At 35.4% G+C, this 25,121-nt stretch overlaps 2 protein-coding genes across 2 annotated transcripts; one reads left to right on the plus strand and one right to left on the minus strand.

Annotated features, from left to right (window-relative positions):
- Positions 1 to 1,955: 1,955 nt before the first annotated feature.
- LOC108724353 (Rad, Gem/Kir family member 2) lies at positions 1,956 to 24,009 on the minus strand. The gene is made up of 8 exons (XM_018450694.1): positions 23,639 to 24,009; positions 22,153 to 22,365; positions 21,651 to 21,900; positions 13,320 to 13,540; positions 8,344 to 8,507; positions 4,259 to 4,350; positions 3,317 to 3,509; positions 1,956 to 2,610 (listed from the first exon to the last, which is right to left on the minus strand). Exons 1-8 carry the CDS (start codon positions 23,827 to 23,829, stop codon positions 2,375 to 2,377), a joined length of 1,560 nt encoding a protein of 519 aa, XP_018306196.1. The 5' UTR covers positions 23,830 to 24,009; the 3' UTR covers positions 1,956 to 2,374.
- On the plus strand, positions 15,214 to 20,075 carry LOC108724354 (voltage-dependent anion-selective channel protein 2). Its single transcript, XM_018450695.1, has 5 exons — positions 15,214 to 15,469; positions 15,750 to 15,949; positions 16,563 to 16,785; positions 18,120 to 18,329; positions 19,684 to 20,075. Exons 2-5 carry the CDS (start codon positions 15,788 to 15,790, stop codon positions 19,947 to 19,949), a joined length of 861 nt encoding a protein of 286 aa, XP_018306197.1. The 5' UTR covers positions 15,214 to 15,469; positions 15,750 to 15,787; the 3' UTR covers positions 19,950 to 20,075.
- Positions 24,010 to 25,121: the final 1,112 nt, after the last annotated feature.

Here is a 25,121-nt window from a genome sequence, read left to right on the forward strand (position 1 = left end):
AATAATGAGCTTACAGTAATATTTCAAGCAGATCGTTAGCACACATACATAACACAAATATGACGCGAAACATTAGATCTTTGCAGAATTTTCTTTCTGAGATGCCAAAACTAATTTTACGCCTCGAAGCCACATTATCGTAAATTACATTCGTCTGTTTGCGTGAGCTTACATATCAGATGCAGAATATTAGATTTGCATCTCATAAATGTAATTGTTTATCACATGTCCCGTTTCGTTATCGATGACTTTATTTCCGATATTACATCGCGCTGAGCTCTTATCCTATTCAGCGGCCTCGTGATAAATCACAATATATTCGCTATGATGGGTCACAATAAGACTTATTCGAAACGGAATATGTAATAACAGTCATTCTTTATATGCGCGGCGCGAATAGAAATGCGACGCAACGTCGTAGCTCTCTCATAAAATTGTAACTTATATGCGTATGCATACGAGTACATACGTATGTGCGTGTTTTTCGCTTTAAGAGGCTTTACTAGACTGCTTGGTGAGAAAAATGCATTTTGAGGATAGGTGGAATTAAAAATACAATATTTCGACATTAAAAATTTACGTATTTGAGATTGTATGTATTTATTTACACAATCTCATCTAAAAGACTGCAAAGTCAGAAAATTTTCCATTTTTTATCTTTCATATAAAATATTTACTGCCGTGCGAAACTGCGTCTTACAAAAGATTATGCTCGTGTAACTCCCAGATATTTAATCTGAAGCACAAAACCCAAATATCTTTTATACTATCTATCGAGACGTGGCACATTTTAACGTTTTGGCATTTCAATGAAATTATGACCTTTCTTTAAAACTAATTCTTCTTTTCAAAAGGTCATAATATTTATGGAAAACTAAAATCATAGATTTAAAAAAATATCGCATTTAACAAAATATTTGAATTTTGTAACAATTCTATAGTTATTCTATTTACAGTTTAAAATACAGAGTTTCGCATCAATAAATGTTATATTTATAAAACATTTTAAGAAATGTCATATCTAACAAAATATTTGGATTTTGTAACAAATAAATCCCAGAGTTATTCTATCTAGACAGTTTAAAATACAGATTTTCACAGCAATAAACATTATATATTTGCAGAAAAGATATAAGCAAATCGATTTGTTGTTATTTTATAGTTTTCCAAAAAATTATATAAATAAATACATTTTTAACGTTAAAATATACTTTATATTCCGTCCTTCAAAGAAAAGGAAAAATTCATAAAAAATTACGTTTTTTCACCGCACAGTTAACCTTTATCAAATCCTTATCCATTTGATTTTTTGAAAAGAGAAACGTGCCTCATTTAATTAACTTTTCAGGTTTTCCGATATTGCTGAATGTAAAAAATGAGATTAACCAAAAAAATTTGAAATGAATATAATATGACGAATGTAAAAAAATAAAATTTTTATTATAAAAATTTTTATTATAAAAGTTTGTATCGGGATGTTTTTGAAGTCAAAATTTAATTCGTAAAACAAATATATATCATGTTGATAAAAATTATGTAGTAAAACCCAAAAATTTTCAAATTAATCTGTATCCGCAAGTACTATCTGACATCATCATTAGATTCTTCCGTCATTAAGATACAATAAGAGAGTCTCATTTATACCTTTTATATATATATATATATAATAAACATCATCAGAAATTTATATTCTCAGAATCATATTTGAGTGAAGATAACACTGTACATCGTGTATCAAACCACTCAAACCTTTCACAGTTGAATTCCAAAACTTTACTACGAAAATAATTTTTTATATCTTGTAACATTTACTACAATATTTTTTTTATTAAAATTTGAATAATTCCTTTTAAATTGAGCCTTATTGACTCAACGTTCACCAGAGATATCATTTTTTTTAACTGGGACATGCACTAGAAAAGAATTATACTCATTCGGATCCATCTCTCTTGAATTATGTGCCAACTAGAGCGGCAAAATTGCGTTGCATTTCGACGAAAAAGCTTCTGGTCGAAAAGAACGACCGATCCTTTATTTTCCTACGCACGAATACAAAAGCCCCGAGGTCTATATAGTTTCATTCGTGCGCTACTTGCAACATCGTTACGTGTTATAGACACGAATTTCTTTGAATTCCAATTTCGCGTCAGGCATTCTGAGAATCCGTTCGATATTCTTCACGCTTCGCGTTACCAATTTGCTGCGTAGCCACCTCTGTCAGATACGTTTTCTCGCCTACGTCGCACGATCCTCACATATTCGCACAGGTAGTACACGTATTCGCGGACCGAAGAGCGACATACGCGGACGATCGATATCTGATGAAATCACTTTTCTGTCTTCGCCGTATACGGAGTGCTGTGCAAAAGGAACGTTAGAGAACGAAGAGGTTCTCGCAGCTCTTGGTTTTCCTCTTGAAGCCGAGCAGGTGCTTCAGGATCCGCCTGCGGTGTTTGCTACGACGGCGCCTAGTCGCCTGATCCCGGCTGCGCTGCGGATTCAGCTTGATCTGTGCCAGAATACCGACCAAGAGCTCGTCTACGTGATGAGCCAGACCCGAGGACGTCTCGATAAATTTGCAACCGCAACTGTTCGCCAAACGGCGGCCAACTGTCGGCAGCAATAGTGGACTCAAATGTCATACGAGTAATTAAAATTTTAAACTTTAAACAATTTCCAAAATTTAGGATAAAATAATTTTACATACTGTGTATTTTATAATAATATATTGTATATATATATAGATCCACTGTAAAATGTATATTTTCTGTGCATTTTGATTCCTCAAAATATTTTTCATATTTATAGGTCTATTTTAAACGATTTATGTCAATTTGTGTCAGTATTCTCAATAAAATTTTACAATTTTATATGCAGTGTAATATCAAAAGCGTTTCAAAAATCATAATACATATTTAATACATACGAAATATCTATTAAATTAAAATTTTAATACATATAAATATTTTAATACATGTAAAATATGTATTAAAATGCTCACATTAAATTTGTGTCGTATACATTTTTAATAATACTCTGATGTGAATACTAAAATTATCTAAAGCAGACTTTCCAAATCCTTCTGTTATATCCTCTTCTATTAAATTATATTTTTTATTCTATCATCTCCGTGATAAATTTTTTGTTTTTATAAAGAAATGAACATTAAAATTATGTAAGTTTGGATGTATAATTTTATTTATGACAGGACTTTTATTGAACCGAGTCTGAAAACTCTTGGTCTTTATTAATTCCGTTATGATTTGCGTTATGTGACTGTATTATAAGAAAATTCATGCGAAATCCATGTACTCACCCATCGATGGGACTTCCCGTTTCCTCTCGAGATCCACTTTATTACCGACCAGGATGACACCATGACTCACCATGTAATCGCTTTTCCACAAATAGAGCAGCGTTTCCTCCGCCACTTTTAAGCTTCTTCTATCCACCACCGAGTACACCACCACGTACACATCCGGATTATAAGTTGAACAAAAAGTCTCGACCTCGAAAAGATGAAAGTGAGGAAAAAAAATGAGAAAACTCGTGGAGAAACATCAATTAACGAACGAACGATTCGGTTTTCATTTCTCCACCGAACAATAAATTTTATTCGTTTATATAATGCAACGCAATATCGCAATAAATGGAAACCGAAGAGAGAATATTGTGATTTTTAAAGGGGCATCATTTATTTTTCAATAGCTTGCATACCTACGTTTTATTTTTTAAAAACTTTTTATGGTCCTGCAGTTCACCGCAAAATGTGTCCTCGTTTTTTTTACGTACATCTATGTATAGCTAATTACGATCACCTTTATTAAAACATCTGCAAGAACCTTCTTTCGGTCTATCTTGATAAATCCGAAGAAATAATTCACTTGACTCCCCTTACTGACTTAATATTCCTTGACCTTTTCGAATCTGTTAATCTTCTTTAATTGATAAAGTAACACCTACGTTTCTCAGTTTCTTCCCTTATCTACGCACATCATCGTTTTATATAAGACGATTTATATTGGGGCGTATATCCCGAGAGTTTACGCCAACATCTAATCGGCAATAATAAACTCGATAAAAGCGACATCGCGTGTTGTAATTCTATTTACGAAAGCGGCGAATGAATGCCTTCCGGTATCCGACAGTTATTCATTTAACGCAATTTCTCAGGTAATTGACCTCTCGATGCATCACTTCGGTACTCGGACATCGTGTTATTTTTATTACTTACGATAAAACATCGCATTTTACTCACTGACATCTCCGCAGCGGGGTGATCAATGATTTCTAATTCCGTTTCCTGGCCGTCGAGCATCACGGATACGTTCTTCTGTCCGTACTCGTCGTCTGAAAAACGCAGCGGAATTGACATTTGCAATAACGTCCGGCTATCAATCAGACTGGCGTTAGTATTTTCACATATGCATGCAAACACGCGTAATTAAAAGCAAAAACTAATGATTAATGCTTCGCAAAAAGCAGCGGTTGGGTCGAAAGATAACACACGTTCTCAAAGTATATTTTATTCTTTTTCTTTCGCAGCTGGAAATGGCTGGAAACGAGAATCCCTCATTAAAAGTATGTGCACGGATGTGTTTATTCAAAGGAAGAAATCTAATTACGTCCGAACAATGGTGAGAAAATTTTATAAAATTGTCATTGATCGTTCTCTTACGAGGGACCATTATGATCTAGGTTGAACTCTCATATCATCAAAGTGGACCACCGAGAAGAGAGGAATATATGTTGCCTCTTTCGTATACAGAAATACCGATAATACTCTCTCTCTCTCTCTCTCTCTCTCTCTCTCTCTCCCCCTCCCTCCCCCTCTTCCTCTCTCAGCAAGGTACTTGGCGCAAAATCGATACATCAGGGACTCTTTGAAGGTACTCGCGATGAGTACCAGTTCGCAACCGTGTGCGATTTCAATAAAATCGGCCACGAGGGAGTGACCTCGATGGCGAAAACACAGCGGAAAATACCGTACATACTTTTGTATTACGTACATGTTATATTCGGCGGAAGAACAAAGGAAAAGCAGAGAAAACAAAGACGAGTAAAGTATCTTTCTTTTCGGGTCAATAGCGTGTTGTCTTAACGTCATTTTCGCTCAAGTATCTGCTGTATTATTATAAATAGATGAACAGGGATCTCACCTCTATGTGCAGCGGTATTCGATACCAATGTTAAATTGGTTACCGGAAAGATTTGATTGATGCAAAATATTCTGGTGTTTACCCTAAGCGAAATGTAGGGGAAAGTGGGGTAATTGTGCGCGTCCTGGTTTGGTACTTTTCCAACAGATGAAGACATCACCATGGTGTAACACACCATTTGTACGCAGGAGGTCGTCCTCTTAAGATATAATTACAAAAGATACCTCGTAAATACGTTGGTAACTAGAGAAATATAAAAAAGTGAAATCATATCTTTTCTTGTTATTTTAGCGTTCAGAAAATAAGGTGGTATATATGTTATTAAAGTACGTCATTACGTGCGTCTTTTGAGCTGTAATTTATTAAGTTTTAGGAAGTGTTGAAGTAATCGTATTTCATATCGAGTCAGGTCGCGGCAGACAACTGTGCGTTTTGAAATACGTACAATTACTCATCTTCCATATACTATATAACTAGCACTAATTTTTTCGTTTCTTCTTTGCCTTATTTTATTTTGCCATTTTATTTTGTCAAAGTCTATGTGCATCATTATTATATTAGTTTTGTATTTTTGTGCTTAATATATAATATATTTAAAATATATTTAATATATATTTATATTCCAATATAATAGATATATTTTCTGATTTCTTTGTTCAACATCCATAATTCATTCATTTCTTACGACTTTTGCTTTACTCAACGTATGCGCACAATTACCCGATGCACGAGAAATTTTTTCGCTTTTCCGTTTTTTCCTTTTTGCCAAATCTTATTGAATAAAAATCTATTCAATGTGAGGATACATAATGATAGAAGAATGTTTATAGTATCTATTTCCATATTTATATCGCTTTAAACTTAGGAAACCATTCCAAGACAATAAATTTCTCTTAGTTGCGTACAATTCACCCACTTTCCCCTAATAAAGGGAATTTCGTTATGTATTCCTCGCTCGAATAGTTGGGATAAGAGCGATCGCTATGGTGAAATACTCATCGCAAATATCTATTACAACGTAAAACGAGCGGTTTTAATTGCAAATAGCTTACAGCTTGTTAAAAGAGCGAGTGAACGCCGTTGAGTTTGTGGGACAAAAGCGTCAGTGCGTCACGAATAATTCATTACAAAAGAAAATTGCTTCCAAACGAATGGTTCGTGCGAATTAATTAGCCCGACTGGATTGTTAAATTACAGGTTATTACTATATTGTTATTTGTGTACACACATGTAATGAGAGAGTTGCTTGCAGTAGAATGTTTCCCGATTAAATTTTATTCTCGCACGCGTTGAATTACGCAACACTGATCGCGTTGATTTTGATTTGACTGCGCGAAAAGTACGTAGATGTTTCACAAAAGAGAGTATCTTGTCATTCGTTCCAGAGAACATAAAGAAATGTAATGGAGTTCGAGATGGGAATGAAAACCGCGAGCGTAAGAGGTTAACGAGACATAAGACGCAACTTGCATACGAAACTAATTTCGCCGACACTGTTCGCGAAAAATAATGAACGCTGTGCACATTCATGACACACAGGAGAATATATTACACTATAAATTACATAGAAAATATTTTTCTCTTTACAGAATTTTCTCATAAACCTAGAATATAACGATATTCATTAAAATATTCATTAAAACTGGCAATCAATTATGGGTACATTTTTATCATGTAAAAAATTAAAAAATTTTATTTATACATAAACTGTACTGTGTACATACATATAAAATAATGCATGTTTACGTTGTAGTCAATCAAAATTTTATTACGTCTCTAAAAATAATGATATTATAATATATACTGCGTAGTAAAAAAATATATATAAAAATAATTGTTCGCTCAGATTATAAAAGATTTATTTCTCACTCTGGATATTTTAAATAGCATGTTAAAATATTCAAACGATAATTGTAAAATATAAAACGTACTTAACATTTCTAAAACTTGTCAGAATTTTCCAAGATAACACAGAAACTTTGCCTCTTATTCTACAATCCGTTCCTTGTGCGAAATAATTTATCGGAGAAATACATAATCGAACAGTTAATTAATGTAATCAAAGCGCTTTAAGGGAAATACGTATTTCATGCAAATATATGTTATACCGCTAACATTTTATCCAGCGGATTAATTAATTCTGTTTAATGGAAGTGTGCGATATCGCGAACAATCCGGTACAGTTCGTGACAAGTGCTACATAATTAAATGCGAAATAGCTGTCGCGAGACGATCGTTTGCCGCGTGCAGAGTTCTAGAAGTGAAGTCCATCCGGGAGTGAACACCCTAAGGACGCCTCTTTCGAAAGCAGAAACAGAAACGATGATCAATTTCCTTCCGGTAAAAGCGACCCTCCGGCTGGACGTGCGATTGAAAGCAGCCGATCTGTTTCATCGCGAAAGAAACGTAATCGCCGTTTTTCTTGATATCCATAGGTTTTAATCATGCCAGTTATTGTCAGAGAGTGACGTTTCACAAAAGTAATCCAACACGGAAAAAAAAACTTGTTAAAACAATTGAAGACCTCGCTGATTCAGCAAATCTACAGCTGTAATATACAGTCAGTTTTCCATGTTAAAGTAGCAAAGTTGTACAGCTGAATACAATTACAATTAGCAATTATAGGGAGTCATACTTATCGTAATAGCATAGCAAATTTAATAACATAGCAAAGATAACTTTCTATGAAAATCGATCCAATATATAATTCAAAATTTTTAATAAAACATGCTAGTTAAGATACCTTTTTGCTGCTATAAGGAAACTTTGTTACATCAATTTAACTTTTCATTGTAGCTGCGTTAGCATATTATAAAGTTCTTACAGACATAATTTCTGTGATGAACCTTCAAATCTTCTTATTATAGATGTTGTTATAAATATAAATGTTGAACTAGCCAAGCTATATCCAGATAACACAAAGTCTAAAAGACATAAAAAGCCTTTAAGACGTCTTTAAAACGTCAAAGACGTCTTATATTTCGATTTTGGACACTTTGTGTTATTTGGATAGCTTTGTTGAATCATCCAATCTATTTTTTCCATAAACTACCGATGACGTCGCGATTATTCAGGATCGAATTAATTCTTTGAGGTGTCGAATTTAAATCGGATTAAAAAATAGATTGGAATTAAATCAGGAGGAGGGCAACGTAAAAGCAACTAAAAGCAACCATTTGCTTACCGAGAGAGGCGTCGTAAGCGCATATGTAGTCGCTCGTGGTAAATTGTGCAGTTAAAGCGGTTTTCCCGACTTCTGACGCCCCCAACATGCCGACTTTGTACGTCGTCACCCGCTCGCCGCCAGCTTCCTCTTCTGCCTCTATACCGGAGAGCTGCGAAGCCGAGCTGAGGAGAAAAAAAAGAGAAGCATAATTCGACGAATGAGATATTACGTTTGAATGAAGTACACGATTCATCATTACGGCAGGGCGATTAAAATGATTCTTTTTCGTTAAAGTAACAATGTCGACAATTTTCATTGATTATATGCAACTTATTTGATACGTCGAATGCTTTTCCTTCGTATGATTTTACTTTACGTGACGTAAATCGAGACCGTCGTAGGATGGTCCGTGATTTTGTTTGTTTCGGTTATTTTCTCAAGAAATAGTATGTAATTTAAAAACAAGACAGAAAAAGGCGACATATGACTTATTTAGAAAAAGTATGTTAAAAGCTCAACGTGATCTTTATCAAGCTTGTCGTGGTTGTTGCATAGCATCAAATAATCTTATTTTTTATGATTCTGCGGAAATGTTAACATAATGGTAATTTATCCTTTGAGGAAGATACGTTGAAACGATTACACGTCACTTTTATGAAAATTAAGCTTCTCTACAAATATTAATTTTACTCCATATTTAAAAATTTCAGAATAATTTTTCGTCGTTATTAGAGTATATTGCTGTTTTTTTCTTTCTTTATTTATATATTATATTCTATATAATATAATTACATATAACTATATTTAACATAATTATATGTAATTAGATAAATGTGTAATTCCGTATTTTTATATTGTATGTACACAGAAAGAATGGTATTGCTGAAGCATCTAAAAAATTAGCTAGATTTGAAAATAATTTTGAGGAACTACAAATAATTACATAGAACATTCCAGCTGGTTGTTTTAAAATTTTTAACAGCATTTTGCTCATGATGCTCGAGTTTCCTACATAATTGTTTTGACGGTCTAACAAAATTAATGTATAATTTTCTCTATCTAGCTAAATTTTGAGACATTTCAGCAAATTGCTCTTTCCGTATAAAAGTAGATTATATATATATAATTATAAATATATATATATAATTATAAATATATATATATAATTATATAATATATAATAAAATATTACGTATTCATTACTTTTATTTATTGTACATCTTGTAATGTATTGCAGGTCTTTTAAATTTTCATTAAAGAACCTTTTTCTGTCTCGCTTAAATTACATATTATTTCTTGAGAAAATAACAGGAACAAACAAAAACGATATCACGGACCATCCTACAACGGTCTCGATTTACGTCACGTAAAGTAAAATCATACGAAGAAAAAGCATTCGACGTATTTATCTTCGTTTTCTGTTTCAAATTAAACAAATATATGTTTGCTTTGATAACAACAAGTAAAACGACGTGGAAAGGAATAAACTTGTGAAATGTGAATCTATAACTCTTCGTGGCAAGACAAAAGCTACAAAACGCGAATATGCAGTAATGCAACGTATTCAGATATAATAACATTACAAAATCTCTATCCCTTCAGGTCTGCTTTTCAGAGAGAAGCATATAGAGGAAAATTTAATTTAAATTATGTTGTATGCACAGATTTATAGAAGTCTGTGGTTGTTATGTCGCCACGTGTGTTGCATCTTCAAACCACCTTCTTCAAGCCTTTCCGAGCTCCCCTTCGCTCGCTTCAGAGAAGCACTTTCCAGGATTACTCGTCATCGTCACGTCAATCCGAGACGATCTCTCTGAGGATTTAGCGGTGTTGAACACGTAGTTCAAAGAACGGAAAGAAAGAGGACGAGAGAGAAAAGAAACTCTAAATTCTAAATCGGCCTAAATACAGGTATAAAATGCCTTTAATCTCTTTTAAGAGAACAGTCGGAACGCGGACTCTCTTTACAGTCTTTACAGTCTACTCTGATTCTCCACCCACTCAGGATGCAGTCTACGCGCCGTGTAATTATCTGAAGGCAATTAAGGTACCTTAATTGAAGCTCTCGTGCTGTCGCGATTACCCTAAGTTCTGCATGGCACTCATACGGCAGTTGGCGAGTAATCGAATACCTTACTGATACCACGGGCGAGACGGAAATCAAGCGGAAAAACGTATCGAATCTGCTCGCGAGTACCAAGCAAGAGGATCAACTCGAATCTCCGAGATGATCATTCCAAATAGAAGTTACCGGCGATAAATTTAGAGTGGGCAAATATCAACTTGTCGTCAAAGCAAAATAATTTCCACAGGCAATTTCTGATTTACTGCACAATCCATATTTAGAGTTTATCCAAATCATACGAATTATTAATTGATATAATAATGACATTTTATTATTATCTCGTACTTTATTTGTTTGTTATGTTAACATGTAATTATTTTATTAATTAATAGAATATAAATTTATCAGACATAGTTATTTTATTCTGAAGATCTACAAATTTAATGACTATATAAAATACCTTGTAACATTATGTTAAAACAAATATAATGTTCGATTTAAAAAACTAAGGGAGACTTCTAAATTATCTTTAAAAAAAAGTGATGTAGGATTATAACTCTTACATGTCTCGTTTTAGAGTATTAATTTACATGTCTGTGTCCAAGTCACCCACGGCGGTTTTGACTGGTTCTGTAATTATCACAAATTTCAATGGGAAATATATTTTCTTTTTCTAATGAAATGCCACAATATCAAAATATCAAAACATAAAAAGGTTTTGATAATAATTGAAAAAATTATGCCAAAGAATAATAAAGAACAATTTGTAAAAAAATTGCAATAATCAGTTTTTTTTAAATCATATCTTTAAGATAAAAAAAGATACAAATAAAAATAAGTAGTATTTTAAAAAGGGGAAAATGTGAACTTTAAGAAAAAAAAATAGAAGAAATAAAAAGAAGAAAAATTATATTGATTCATTCCAAAAAGTAGAATTATTTGCACGAGTAAAATGGAGGCATTTTTATACATGCTTGGATTAATGATATCGGTGGTATGTCGGGTATTTTCTTCTTTAATGCAATGAAAATATTTTATATTAAATATATAATGATTTCGACATTATTTACTCACGATTTTATAATTCCGAGAAAATAGAGGGATTTCGCCAAAACGCTTCTCTCACAAAAATGCTTTTTTTGACAATGAATATATGTTTTAATTATAAGAAGACAGTACATATACTTGAATACAGCACTAATAAGCAGGCACTTATTAAAAACGAATTTTCACTTTCGGCAAAAATCTCTCGAATTTACATTTGACGGATCCAAGTCACCCAAGCTAAACTTTTATTGTATCGCAATTAGTATTAAGACAACAACGAAACAATTGCATCACGGCGATAGACAGAAAAAGATTCCAAGTTTTTTTACCCCCTCACTTCAACTCTGCAATATTAACCGTACAAAAATTGCGGCCGATTAAAATTTTCACCCGGATCCAAATGATCCACTCATGTAGTTGAGGGTTAAATAAGTTTATATCATTATGTATATACACATCAGAATAAAGAAATTTTTCTTTGAAGAAGTTTTCTATATTTCTAATAGTATTTCTACTAAGAAACAATTACGCACATATTTGCATATGAAACGGACATAGTACATAATTATTATAGATATATATACAATTATAATAATTAGACAATTATTATTATATTTAATTATTAAATAATTATCGCATACAATACATTTGCCACTTTTTACATTTTGTTACATTTTGTTTTACATTTTGTTTACATAAAGACTCTTTAATTCGTCACGAAAAACCTCTGTTATTTCTCCGATTTGCATATATTGTTTTTCTTCGGACACAAACAAGTCGAGAGCCGTATCATGGTTTGGCCAACGGGCAACCTGTGTTTTACGTAAAGTCATACAAGGGAAAACATTCGACGTGTTTTTCTTTGTTTTCTAAACTGACAATGTCGGCATGCGGTGAAGCCCTCGAAGGAGAAAATAAACAGCCCGAGCCCAGAATGGAGATGAAAATGCGGGGGAGCATCAATGTCCGCACGTGTACCACGTGGAATTATTGTCCAGTGTCCCTCTCCTTTCTCTCTTTTGCGGTCGCATGTTATACTTTTACGTTATATTTATATACCATTATAGAGATAAAAACGTCTAATTATAATGTTCAGCCATTGAGCTTTAGTCGCATTCTTTTATAACCCTCATTATTATTATTATTCGCGAGCGATAACACGAAAGAGATATCATTATCTTCGTTTAATCTGGCGGCTGTTCTCTTCGCGAGAATAGTAGTGAGTTGTAAGCCGAGGATGCAGTCGTTACGCGCAATACTATGATATGATTCCGACATATCGCGCATTCAGGGCTGAGCATTTTATTTAAAAAACAGCATTTGAGACAAATTTTATATTTTGTATTTCAGCGGAGTACATGAAAATATTTTGTATTTTATATTTCATAGAAGTATATAAGTAAAGTATTTTGTATTTGCTATTTCAGTATTAGTAACAAAAGATTGTAAGCATATTTCTTATTTTTAGTGAGACAATTAATCTTATATTTGAACTACAAAATTAAAAAAATTTTCAATCTTTCAATTTTAAATACGAAATACATAATACTTTCATATTCACAGCTCCGCTGAAATCCAAAATACAAAATACACTTGCACCTCAAATACTATGTTTTAAATAAAAGTATTTGAAATATTATTACATGTCTCTCCAGCCCTGCACATATTGCAATTTCATAATACGTAATTGCAAAATGAAACGAGTCGTTCGTTTACTCGACATTTCGATCGAATTATATACGTAATTATTTCTCTGCATATTTTCAAAATCATTATTTCAGAGGAAAGCTCGAGTTTCAAGTCAGTATCCGGCCGCGCGTTCCGGTGAGGATCGATGTTGTAAGCGAGATTTATCGCACTTTCGACGTATGTTTATTCTTACCTGAGTAATCTGCTCTCCCGGGTGCTGCTACAGCAGCTGGTAGAGGAAGTAACGCTGTTGATGCTTCTGCTGCGACGTGTCTTCAACGAATCCCCCAAGTTGTTCACTCCATTTGCCGTTATGGAGAAAGACCGAAGTCTATAATACTCAATGCCGTCCTCTGTCTCACCTTCTTCACACCCCGTTACACCACCCCCGCGTCTTGTATCGACCAGCATCGGCTGCAATAAATAATAACAATTAGTTTGTCCGTATCATTTAGACGAGTCTCTATTGGTCCGTTTTCTGTGGCTGAACTAGTTCACTTTTGGAACTTATAGTGAGATCAGTGGCTGTGTTCCAAAATTCACTGCCAGTGCTGAAAATGTATAGTATACGTAACGTAAACTGTAGATTTTCAGCGCTAGCAGTGAATTTTGGAACACAGCCATAATATGTTTGATACTTGGCGAAAACGAGAAAGAGAGTCCTAGTGCAGTCTAGTGAAGGGATGAAAAACAGACTTTGTATCTATATGTAGATTCTTGGAGGAAGCCAATTTTAATTTGACAGCTTGGAAATCGTGGGAACTTAAAATTTTTATTCTAATTCTTCTGATTTTAAATTTTTCAACAAAGTTCTAACAAGAGAAGTGTTCTGGAAATCATTAAAATTTTCATTCTGATTTTAAATCTTTTTCGGTATAGTATTTTGACAAAGAAATACAGAAAATCCGCTCTGATTTTAAAGCTTTTAATCTGTTGTAATTTTATAGACTAAAATAAGAAACACGTATTTTTTTATACGTACTCATACGTTTTATCTTCTAAAAGTATGACACATAAAACAACCCTTTCAAGAAAATCCGTTATTTTCTTTTGAAGCGAATAGCATCGAAACTATAAAATATGAAAAAAATGAATGATTTCAAGAGTATTTCCATACAACAGAAATATATCCGAAATACATCAGAGAGATATTCTAAAAATATCATATATCCCAAATGTATGTTTAAGATACCTCTATGATGTATTTTGGACACATCTGCTGTGTGGGTTTTATAATAATAAAAAAAAAGTTTTAATAAAAGCCTTTAAAAAATAAAAAATTAAGATTTATTATTATAAAACACTTTTTAAAGCTATTCGACTTTTATTTAAAAAAATATTTCCATCTCTTATAGTTTTGCTTCGAAAGAAACTAACCGATTGAATGTTTACTCCCAAAGTGCATATGACCACATATAAAAAAAATACGTATTCATTACTTTGACCTAGATTGCGACGTATTATTGCTCATTAAAATCGGAGAGATATTTTTCTGTATTTCCTCGTAAGTATTATATGTTCCAACGTATAAACGAGAGACAATTTCTAATACACTGCATTTCGATACTTCACTTACTGTCAGTACTGAAAATTTACAACATACGTTACGTGCACTTTAGATTTTCAGCATTTAAACGGTGAATTTCGGAACGCAACCTGAAAATGAATAATCCCATCATTCGCAAACATCATCATTAATCGACAGATCCTATGTTGCCCGTAACATCTCGACGCGATTTGCCGACATTTATTGATTGAATCATGAGCTACGTGACATAAATCGATGTATAAAGTTCTGTAAATTTCACCGAGCGGCGGGCACGCCATCGACATGTAGATATGCTCGTCTGTCTTTCGCAATTACGAAACGGAGCGAAAAGGTGGCAGAAATACGCGATGCGTTCTCGAGTGGGGTATTAGGGTCGCGGTGAATCCTAATATGTTCACTAATCGATGCGAAACACATCCGATGACATAATTGTCGCGTTCCATTGTTCCATTTGTCCGCTTGTGAACAACGTGAATGCAGAAATTTAATTGAACGTCGATTTGTGAACATCGATAGTTTGAATCTGTCTCACATGCTCTTTCCCAATCAAGTTCATTTCTTTGACGGTAATGAGAAACTCATGGTGAAGCTTGAGAAATATATATCGATCACGTCGCTCTGTAGAAATCGCAATATTAATTTTCTCGTCCTCTTACTTCTCACGAGAAGTTAACATCAACCATGTTTTCATTACAAAGACCCTTCACGTATGTTCGAATTACACCTCAGCTTCAATTTGCTGAGTCCGAAGTCGCTTAACAAAACAAGAAGGCACGACCCGACGAAGATAAAACGTGAGAGTCAAATTGGAATTATCCTCAGTCTAGATAGAATATTAAATATATCTATGTGGTTAATTAAATATAGTATTGTATAATATTAACCTAATAATAATATTTACAGGATTATAAATAAATTTGTTAAAAATAAATTAAAAATAACACAATTATATATAAATTCGAAACACGTAATTTCGAGTCTTTCGACTTAGATAATTAAAACTAATTAATCGAGAAAACTTTTGTAATGATATCCGTAAAAATGTACTCCATTAGTGTTTTTTTAACATTGTAGCACGAATATAATTTATCTCACAACATACTGAATTCGTAATGGAAGTACCGAGTTTCGCAGATCTTGGGAAAAACGCAAGAGACGTTTTTAAGACGGGATATCATCATGGCAAAGGTCTTATCAAATTCAATATTAAGACCAAATTCGCCAAAAGGTTCCAGCTGACGAGTGATACAACGTTGAATTTCGAAGTGTCAAAGGTTGAGAATCATTATATGTATACCTCTCTCTCCTTAATTCAGATATTTTTAAGTCCATAATAACTAAATTTTGATCATTTTATCTACATTAACGATATCACTCAATATTTACTTATTATTTTGTTAATTATTCGTGGGAAAAGCAAACGAATGGTGCGGATGATCGCTTTATCTTGCGAAAAATTTTGCATGGAAACATAGCTGAATCAACTAATTCAAGCGGCAATATTTGCGTTTAATACATATCGGATTATGCAGACGATATACGCGTGTCACTGAATTCGAACTCGCAACAACTGTTGCTTTAAACTCGGAAAACTGTAATGGATTTTTGTTTTATACAAATTATACTTATACAACAATATTTTGATGCATACAAAAGATTTATTAACATTAATAAATTTTGGATAAACGTAATTTATCTTTATTAAATCACGTATGATCAATTTATATGGACATCACATGTATTTCAATAACAATATAAAATAATACATCAGAATTGTATTAACTGAATATTTAAATTAAATATCTTGGGTATCTTATTGGGTTTACTTGGGTGTTTCAAAGCAAGGCAGAAAATTGGATAATTTATTCATAATGAATTAATGTATAGTTAAGCGGATTAATGGAGACGAAGTACAAGGCGAATGCTGGAGCTCTGCTATTAAAATGGACGACCGATGGTGTGCTTTTCCTGGGATATGAGTTTAATGGGCTGCTAATGAAGGGCGTTGATTTGCTCTCCGAGTGCTCTTACAATCCGGAAACGGCTGCGAAAAGCGTGAAAGTCGGCTCGAAGTTCATCAACAAGAGAATCAACGCACGCTGCGAGATCTGTTAGTCACGTTAATTTCCTCAAACCTAATTAACTTTACGCATCATATTTCTTTCGCGTTTGAAGGCGTGCATGATCGCATTCTCTTGAATGTTAATCGCTTCGTTCAATAATGCCCGCGGACTTACCGGGCTTCCCTGTGTACGAAGTACGAGCGGTAAAATTCACAGAACAAATTCATCCTCTATTTATAAAGTTTCGCAAGGTAACGGCTTTGGCTAGGGCGCTGTTTGAATGATGGATAAAAGGGCTTCACATATTGTGTTCACGTATTCTTGTCTAAGGGAAGAAGACTAATTATATACCGTAGTCCAAACCTTTTACCGGCCTCGTCCGGAAAAATCTATTAAAAACATAAAATAAAACTAAGCCGTTAAAAAGTATCTACTTCACATGTAACAATTACTGCAAAAGTACACGTATTAATAATATTAAATATAGAAAGTGGCACGTGTTCTTTTTACACAAAATCAACTACTTTCTAATATTACGAAATACAAGAGGCATTTCCGTAATTAAATACTCCGTTCGTAAAATAGTAAAAACATCGAATATAAAAAATTACTGGAGAGCGACGAGTTTTCTACAGTAAATCTCTCTTCCTCCACCCCTCTTCTCCCGTCATGTCTAATTAATTATTTCAGAGACGGCAACGGCAAGTGATATTTCCGATGCTCTTTTATATGAAATGAATATAGAAATTTAATATAAAATCAAACTCGCACAGAAACGAAAGAAACGTGTATTTAGTTCGCTATAGTCCTCTCTCGAGTAATTCGTTTCAAACTTTCTCCCTTGTCTCGCGCTTCGTAACAGAGGGAAACTTTAATAAATAATTCCTTCTCCCCGGGCAAACTCCTTTCCAATATCACGCAAAGTTCGCAGGAACAATAGCGGAACCGCACCCCGAATGTTTACTAACAAGTCGCGGCAATTTCCGTGAACATAAGTTTCCGTGATGGCGACCGATACGAGCACTTCCGGAAGCTTGTGGACAACCACGCTGTCGCACGAGGCAGTCACGTTCGATACGAAAACATATTCGAAGGAAGAGTTTGTTGCCTTTGCATTTTTTTTTAGCAAACTAAAACGCATTGTAAATAGACGCGCGTGGAAAGACGGGTGAATTAAATTTCAGGAATTTCGATAGCGACAGCTTTTTTTGCGTCTAATTAAATTTCGATAAACGGAAGAATTAGATTCTCTTTTATTTTTCGAGATAGAGAAAACGCGGAAATCATCCCGTATCTTTTCCGCCCGTACTCGGTTACATTGTGAGCAATCCGATAGTATCACATGTTGAATCGTCGAAATTACTAGATTTCTTGTTTGCAGCCAACGATTTGGATTCGGGTAGCAATTTGCTCGGCTCGGTGGTGGTGAAATGCCGGGATCTGCTTCTGGGCTACCAGGGTGGCTACGACACGGCCTCGAACAGGATAACGAAAAACGACGTCGGTGTCGCTTATAGTTGCCCCGACATTGACCTGCACTTTCGGTGCACCTGTATACCACACGTGTATGGGCTCTCCGTGTTGTACAAAGGTAAAAGTTGAAAGATTCGCGATAAAGATGACGCGATTTTCCCATAAACGACCCCCGCGCGATGTTCCCTTGAAACCGCCGACGGCGACGTCGCCGACGGGAGAATAATCATCCTCGTGACAACAGAGTAATTTCAGTCTTCTTCGTAATATCCTCCCATTATTCATTGCCTCTTGCGTCGCGAAATCGCGACGTCGTCGTCAACTAGAACGGAACTGCTAAATTACCGCCGTCTTTCCCACGTTAAGTAAATGGGGGATTAAACGTGCCTGTCTTAGACGAGCGTAATGAGATCCTGTCGCTCCTGTGTTCAGATAGGCGGAATACGTGTAATACAAATCGTTTAGCACATATCGGCTCACGTCATGGCAGCGTTATCAATTTTCTCGAGGGAATTGGGAGGACGAAGGTAGAGAGGGCGATAATTAGTAACGTTAGCGTGTAGAGAGTCCGTGACAACGTTGCGTAATGGTGACATACTGACGTATGTACAACAAAGCTCAGACCGTAAACTGACATCATCGGGATTACGTGGGAAATTACGTAATGCTACATGTCGATGACCTCGCTTAGAATCGGATTATATGCTTAAAACGTAACTTTTAATTACCCCAGATAGCTAAACCTGTGTCAAGAGCATATATTGCAAAATTATGTTACTTATCGCTCACTTACTACAACGACATAACTAAAAAATTGCCATTCTTTAGTTGCTTGCAGAAAAAGAACGGAAACACAAAGAAAAGAAAGAAAGAACATAAAATAACTTTTATTCTTCTACAATTAATTATTATACTCCAAAATTGGATTTTAAAATCAATGTTACAAAATTTTAACGCTTTAAAATGTTAAAATTCATTTTCTGGATAATTTTGTTTTTTAAATTGTGCCATTATTGTAAAAATAATATTATTTTAGTATCTCCAGGAACAGCCGAACAGAGAGTCTGCTGTTTTTTTAGTTATCAGTGTATCAGAAAATGAGCAGACCCTATATTATCTATATATTATGATAGCAAAATATGCTCCATTCTTGCTGCATTTCTGTGATTATGTTAATTGACTGGCACATTATAATAGTAAAAATCTTTAAAAAAGATTCAGTACATAGAAATCTGCTCTCTATAATTATGATTGAATTTACTGGCGCATATGCTAGCATTTTGCTATCTGAGATGTTAATTAATAAGAGCTGCGTTTTCAGGACGATATTTCTAATAATAATAACAATAATAATAACAATAACGATGATAATAATAATCCGGTTTGTGTATTTTTCATCAAATCAAAATGTTTGAGTATTTCTCAATTTATCGCTTCGTTTTACCAATCGTGATACTTTATCTGCTTTTCAGCGAGGCGCGACTTGGACATCGCGGCAAACGGCATATACGCGAAACGAGGCGACGTGCAAAAATGGACAGTCGGCGCTGGGGCGAAGTGCAAGATCGACGAGAGGTCGACTCTGCGATTCAAATTCAACACTGATCTTCAGTTAGCCACAAGTCTCCTACAAAAGATCAGCGACGGTGTCACACTGATCCTTTCGTTCAACATAGACTGCGCGAATGTCACCAGAGGTGGTCACAGAGTGGGACTGGCACTCAACGTCGAGGCTTAAGCTCACGAATCTTACAATTAGTCTACGACGAATTTTGCATGTCGGATTTGTGATATCCTTTATATATTGTCTATTGCACGTTAGTGGTTGTGAAATCTGGCCGGCGATCGATCAACCACGTATCAAACAAGGGATATAATTGAATTTTTCTTTTATGTAGAAACTGTGAATCTGTGTGAGAATTAATAAAAAATTATTAAGAATTAAAGTTCGTTAATAAAATATTTCTCTTGAAATAAAAAGGTAAAATAATCTTTTTTTTTTTTTTTAATAAATTATATACTTTAAATGATTAATTTTTCTAACACTTGCAAATTGATAGTTCGCAGAATTTTAAGTCTCAACGGTCGTAATGACACGTCAACTGCAGTTTCCAGGGAAATGAAAAGAAGAGTTAATGAATGACGCAGAAAAGCCATCGTTTCTCCAGGCACCTCGTCGTTCCGATTTTTCATTTTCAGCGCGATTGCGTTACATGGAATATCGATGAAATTCGGAAAGGGTGATGTTCCCAGCTCTATTGTGTGTTTCTACCGTACACTGTTTAGCGGAATTTACGCACTCCGTATTTATTTCATTTTTCAATACGAGTGAATCACCGTCATCGTTAAAGTGAACGCACATAGAAGTAGAAGTAGAAGTAAGCAGCAAGCAGTAAGACGTACGAAGTAGGCAATTAACATTGCCTGCCAGTATATCTATACATATGAAAGATGGCGGTCTTACGTCTTATTGCAAGCTTACTGCTTTCTGCTTACTTTTACTTCTATGTGTGTTCATCTTTACAGAGAAAGTCTTTCAGCCACGGTTTCGCGGTATCTTTCACAATGGCCGAGGAAATTAACTCAGCCACGTGCGCCATCGATCTATGTACAATATGTATACATACATGAGGCTCATCGTTACGCATTCCGCTATATTTGCTTCTTCACTGGATTCACAAATTGTTATAAATTATTCTCTCCTATTCTATTTTTCTCTCTACCCTTCCTCTTATGATGAGAGAATACGCAGGTTATCTCTATACACGGAAAAAAATAGATTGTGGTTCAGCAAAGCTGTATCTTTATTTCGCGCGAGTTTAGCATCTATTGTTAGAAGATTTGATGATTTAAGAAATTATGTTTGTCAAGTAATTATCAGTATGATGATTCAGTTAATTTTTTGTTATAATAAAAATTGCTAATGAAACGAGTTTCCTTCATTATAGCAGCAAAAGTACGCACGCAGTTTTAGCCATTTTAGCTATACTGAAAAAAAAATTCACCTAATTTGAATAAATATTTGTTTAAATAGTACCAATGGGATCATTTACTTGCAATAAATAAATATTTGTTCAATTCAAGAAAATTATACTTAATTTAAATATAATTTATTTATCATTTTTAAAAATCGAATAAATATTTAGTTTCTGTAAGCAAATGGTATTATTTAAACAAATATTTATTCAAATTTCTTAAATTTTTTTTCAGTGTAGCATGTTTTGTTAAAAATTTTGATTTATAGGCAGGATTGATTGTTATAGAAAAATATCTTTGCTGTATTAATAGATCTGCTGTGCTATTACAACAAATATGATTACCTATAATCGCTAATAATATAAGTGAAGTTTTAGTTGTTTTAACAAATTCTGTTTTTTCCGTGTAGATTTTCTTTACTGAAAATTTCAGGAGGTCGATTTTTTATCCCATATATTCTTACTCTGTGACGTGGGACCGCCGGCATACTGCTAGTTCTGCTGCGATACTGCTTGGGACCGGCACCTCCACGAATCCCGGATGCCAAGCCAGTCGAACTGGAAGGACTCGTCGGACTGGGACCGCTTGGACTCGCGTTCGCGCTTAGATGCGATGACGATGACGCGGCACCAGGACTCAGCGAGGGTGTTCTGGTCGGGCTCCTAGGCGACGGCGATAGGTGACCCCAAGGACCAGCCTCCGCTTGCAGAAATCTGCCGTACGAAAATAAAACGCTGTCATAGGCACGTGCCGCGTCGTGGTGTAATCCTGTCCTCGCATAAATCCGAAACTTTTCAATCAATTTACAATTCCGCGATTCGCTGAAAAGCTCCAGAGTCAGTAATCGGTCCCGAATTTAAGACGCTAAGGATTATATTTGAACGCTCGTTGGACAGATTGATTGCCGTGCGGACGTCAAGCGGACTATACTAGTCAACAATGAATCACTTTTACGAGAAGACAACCTGTGTAAGTCCGGCGTGGGTCTGGCAACTGCAATGCTGGAGCTTCTACGTCTCGAGGTAGTCGGTGACTTCGGTCCATCCACGCAGCTGTGACCCTGAGATCCGGACAGCGAGGTGTGTTGAACGCGGACCTCGACTTCGCTGCTCCGCCTTTGGAAAGCCCTTTTGTTCCAGCGTCGGCCTTTCCCTTCGACGCTCATGCTGTCTGGCTTTCTGCAAGTTTCCGGCTTTCTGCAAGTTTCCGGCTTAGCAGAGACAAGGACTACATTCGAAAAACATCACCCGAGTATCCCCGCGTATCCTTGCTGTTCGTCCAATGTCAAACAAAGCTAAGATGATATACAGGGGCACTCGGATTTCCGAACGCAGCTAAGAATACCCCCGGATACACAACGTTCCCTGGTTTCGCGTAGCAATTTTCGGAGCAGTATAATCCTATTTTTACACACGCATTGCGCTATCGATTTTCTTTGCGTATAACTGCTCTATTTCCGCTCCTCGCATTAAACCCAGTTTCGGTAGAAGATTGATTCGTTACCCGCGGCAGAGATTAGCGTAAAATTGTCCCACGACAAATCTAATTAATCCAATTGCGAGAATCTCAAATGACTTCAACCAATACTAAAGACTTCCTACGCGTGTTTGTCACGTGCCACGAACCCCAGTACAACATCGGTGTACAACAGTTCGGATTACTCTCCCCAAATTGAGAAATATGATTTCGAGATAAAGTTGCTGGATTATGTTATGATATTAAAGTATTATTGAGTTCGCAAACTTTCAAATCGTTCAAATGACTCGAATTTCATATATATTTCGCTCGTTAAAAGTTAAAACGTTCATATATTTTGAAAGATTAACGAAACTTTTAAAATTGCAAATAACAATGTTGAGATTTGTAATGGTTAAAATAAGCTTCATGTTTCAATTATCTCTTGTTTCAGTATTACACAACATCTATTATTATTTAATCGCATTAGCGATTCTAATCTGATCAACGCCCATAATGCTCTATTTATAATTATTTAATTATACTAATTTCGACGTTTAGCAGTTAATTAAGTCTTTAACGCCTCAGTAAGAATATTTTAATATCGTTTTCGTTGCTAATTGACAATTGCTTTATAAATCTGGATGAATATAGCTTTGTTTTATAGTTAATTAAGTTTTTTATGTTTCAACGAATAACATGAACATTGTTTTTTGCTCTGACTGACAACCAATTTATGTATGTCAATATTCTCTTTCTCTTCTCTTTTACTTTTTTTTAATTATTCTTACAAAAAACGTTTTCTCATTTACCCTTTCCGCTTTGAAATAGAACTACTTGTTGCCGTCTTCCGCGAAAGAGAGAGAAAGAGAGAGAGGAGGGAGGGGGAGGGAGAGGAGAGAGGAGAGAGAGAGAGTGTTATACATATATTTTCTTACAATTTAGACAAGCCTTTACTAAATAAACTCTTTACTAAAAAATACTTGCCATATTTACCTTGGTATTAGTTTGTCTTCAAGCATGCTGGGTAGATCGTCGCCGTCTTCGGTAAGCGCCGCGAAAAAATCTTGAAATTTATCCGGGAAGCTGCTCGGCGGACAGACGTTCATGGAAAGAACGCGATCGGAAACATTCCGGGAAGTTCTCTCGACGATCTCATGACGATCCGCCACACTGAATGTTGCCATATATTTACTAGAAACTTCACTAGTTGTTATGCACCACCCACGACTTCTTTGTCACAAATCCGTTTTTCCCTCCATTCGCGCACACCGCACGTGGCCCTTCGTGAAAACTTCGCGTAACGATAAACGGATCAGCAGAATCCAATTGCCGGTAAGTTCCAGAAAGTGCAACGTGATCTAAATTCGTAAGTGCACAGTTTTCACGCTCCACCTAGAAGCTCTCAAGAGCACTTAAACAACACAGAAAAAACGCCAACTATGTATTTGTAACTACTGATGCAATTTTTATTAATTTACAGCTAATTAAATTTTACGTTTGCGAGATCGACACAGAAGTGAGTCACGAATCACGTTACGTTTCCGATAGAAATCTATCGTTTCTGCATGTCGCGTGATGAAGAGCAAAAGCAGCCGCATGCAACACTTGCGCTTTCACTCTCATTCGTGAGCAGCTCGCGATATGTTAAAGCACCAAATTTGCCGGCTCCTATGATTTCGGATGGGCGACGTATGATGAACGATCTACGGATCGAAGCACGTGCTCATCGCTTCCGTCCTTCCTAGGAGTAACTATAGCATCACGAGGGTAATTAAAATACAATGAGAGCGCCTCTCACCCGTGAGCGACCCTTTTTCCACGACGAGGACCTGGCGAAAACTAAAGCTCTCATGGTTGTTGCACGTCGTTCTGGCTCGGTACCTTGCCGGACTTGCGCAAGCGTGGTTCACCCCAAAACTCAGCGAACGGGTGGATTCGCGGTAACGTCGTAAAAGTGATCGTCTCCCTCTCATTCGCTCTAGCCACCGTAATCGTCACGGAGCGAAGGGAAGCTTTGTGGCGACCGGCAATGTGGAAATGAGAAATGTAACCTGTCACGAAAGACTTAACTTCGCAATTTCGTAATTTATCTCTTCGCCCAAACACGAAAGAAAGAAGTATGCAAATGTAACGAGAAATCTTTAGGAAAGATTTAAAATTATACCTCGATTGCGAACGAAAAATCGTGAAACATGATAATTTTTCAACTTTATCGAGGAGAGCGCGATAACGAAATTGCTGGGACAGCCTTCCTCGATTAGATTCGTGCTACTTCGGGTGCGTGTCACATGAATGGGAGAGGACATGAAGAGTAATTTGATCAATCTGGAGCTCATGGTCACGAAACGCGTGTAACGCGATAGAAAACCCACGATAAAATTAAGGATGTATGCATTTGAGATTCCATAGAAGCTTTTCTCATCCAATAATAGACGATGTCTATTAATGTCCTGTATAACGCAAGAACATAAAGCCC

This window comes from Mycetomoellerius zeteki, unplaced genomic scaffold (genome assembly GCF_001594055.1).
Source record: "Mycetomoellerius zeteki isolate Tzet28-1 unplaced genomic scaffold, Tzet1.0 scaffold292, whole genome shotgun sequence".
NCBI classification, from domain to species: domain Eukaryota; kingdom Metazoa; phylum Arthropoda; class Insecta; order Hymenoptera; family Formicidae; genus Mycetomoellerius; species Mycetomoellerius zeteki.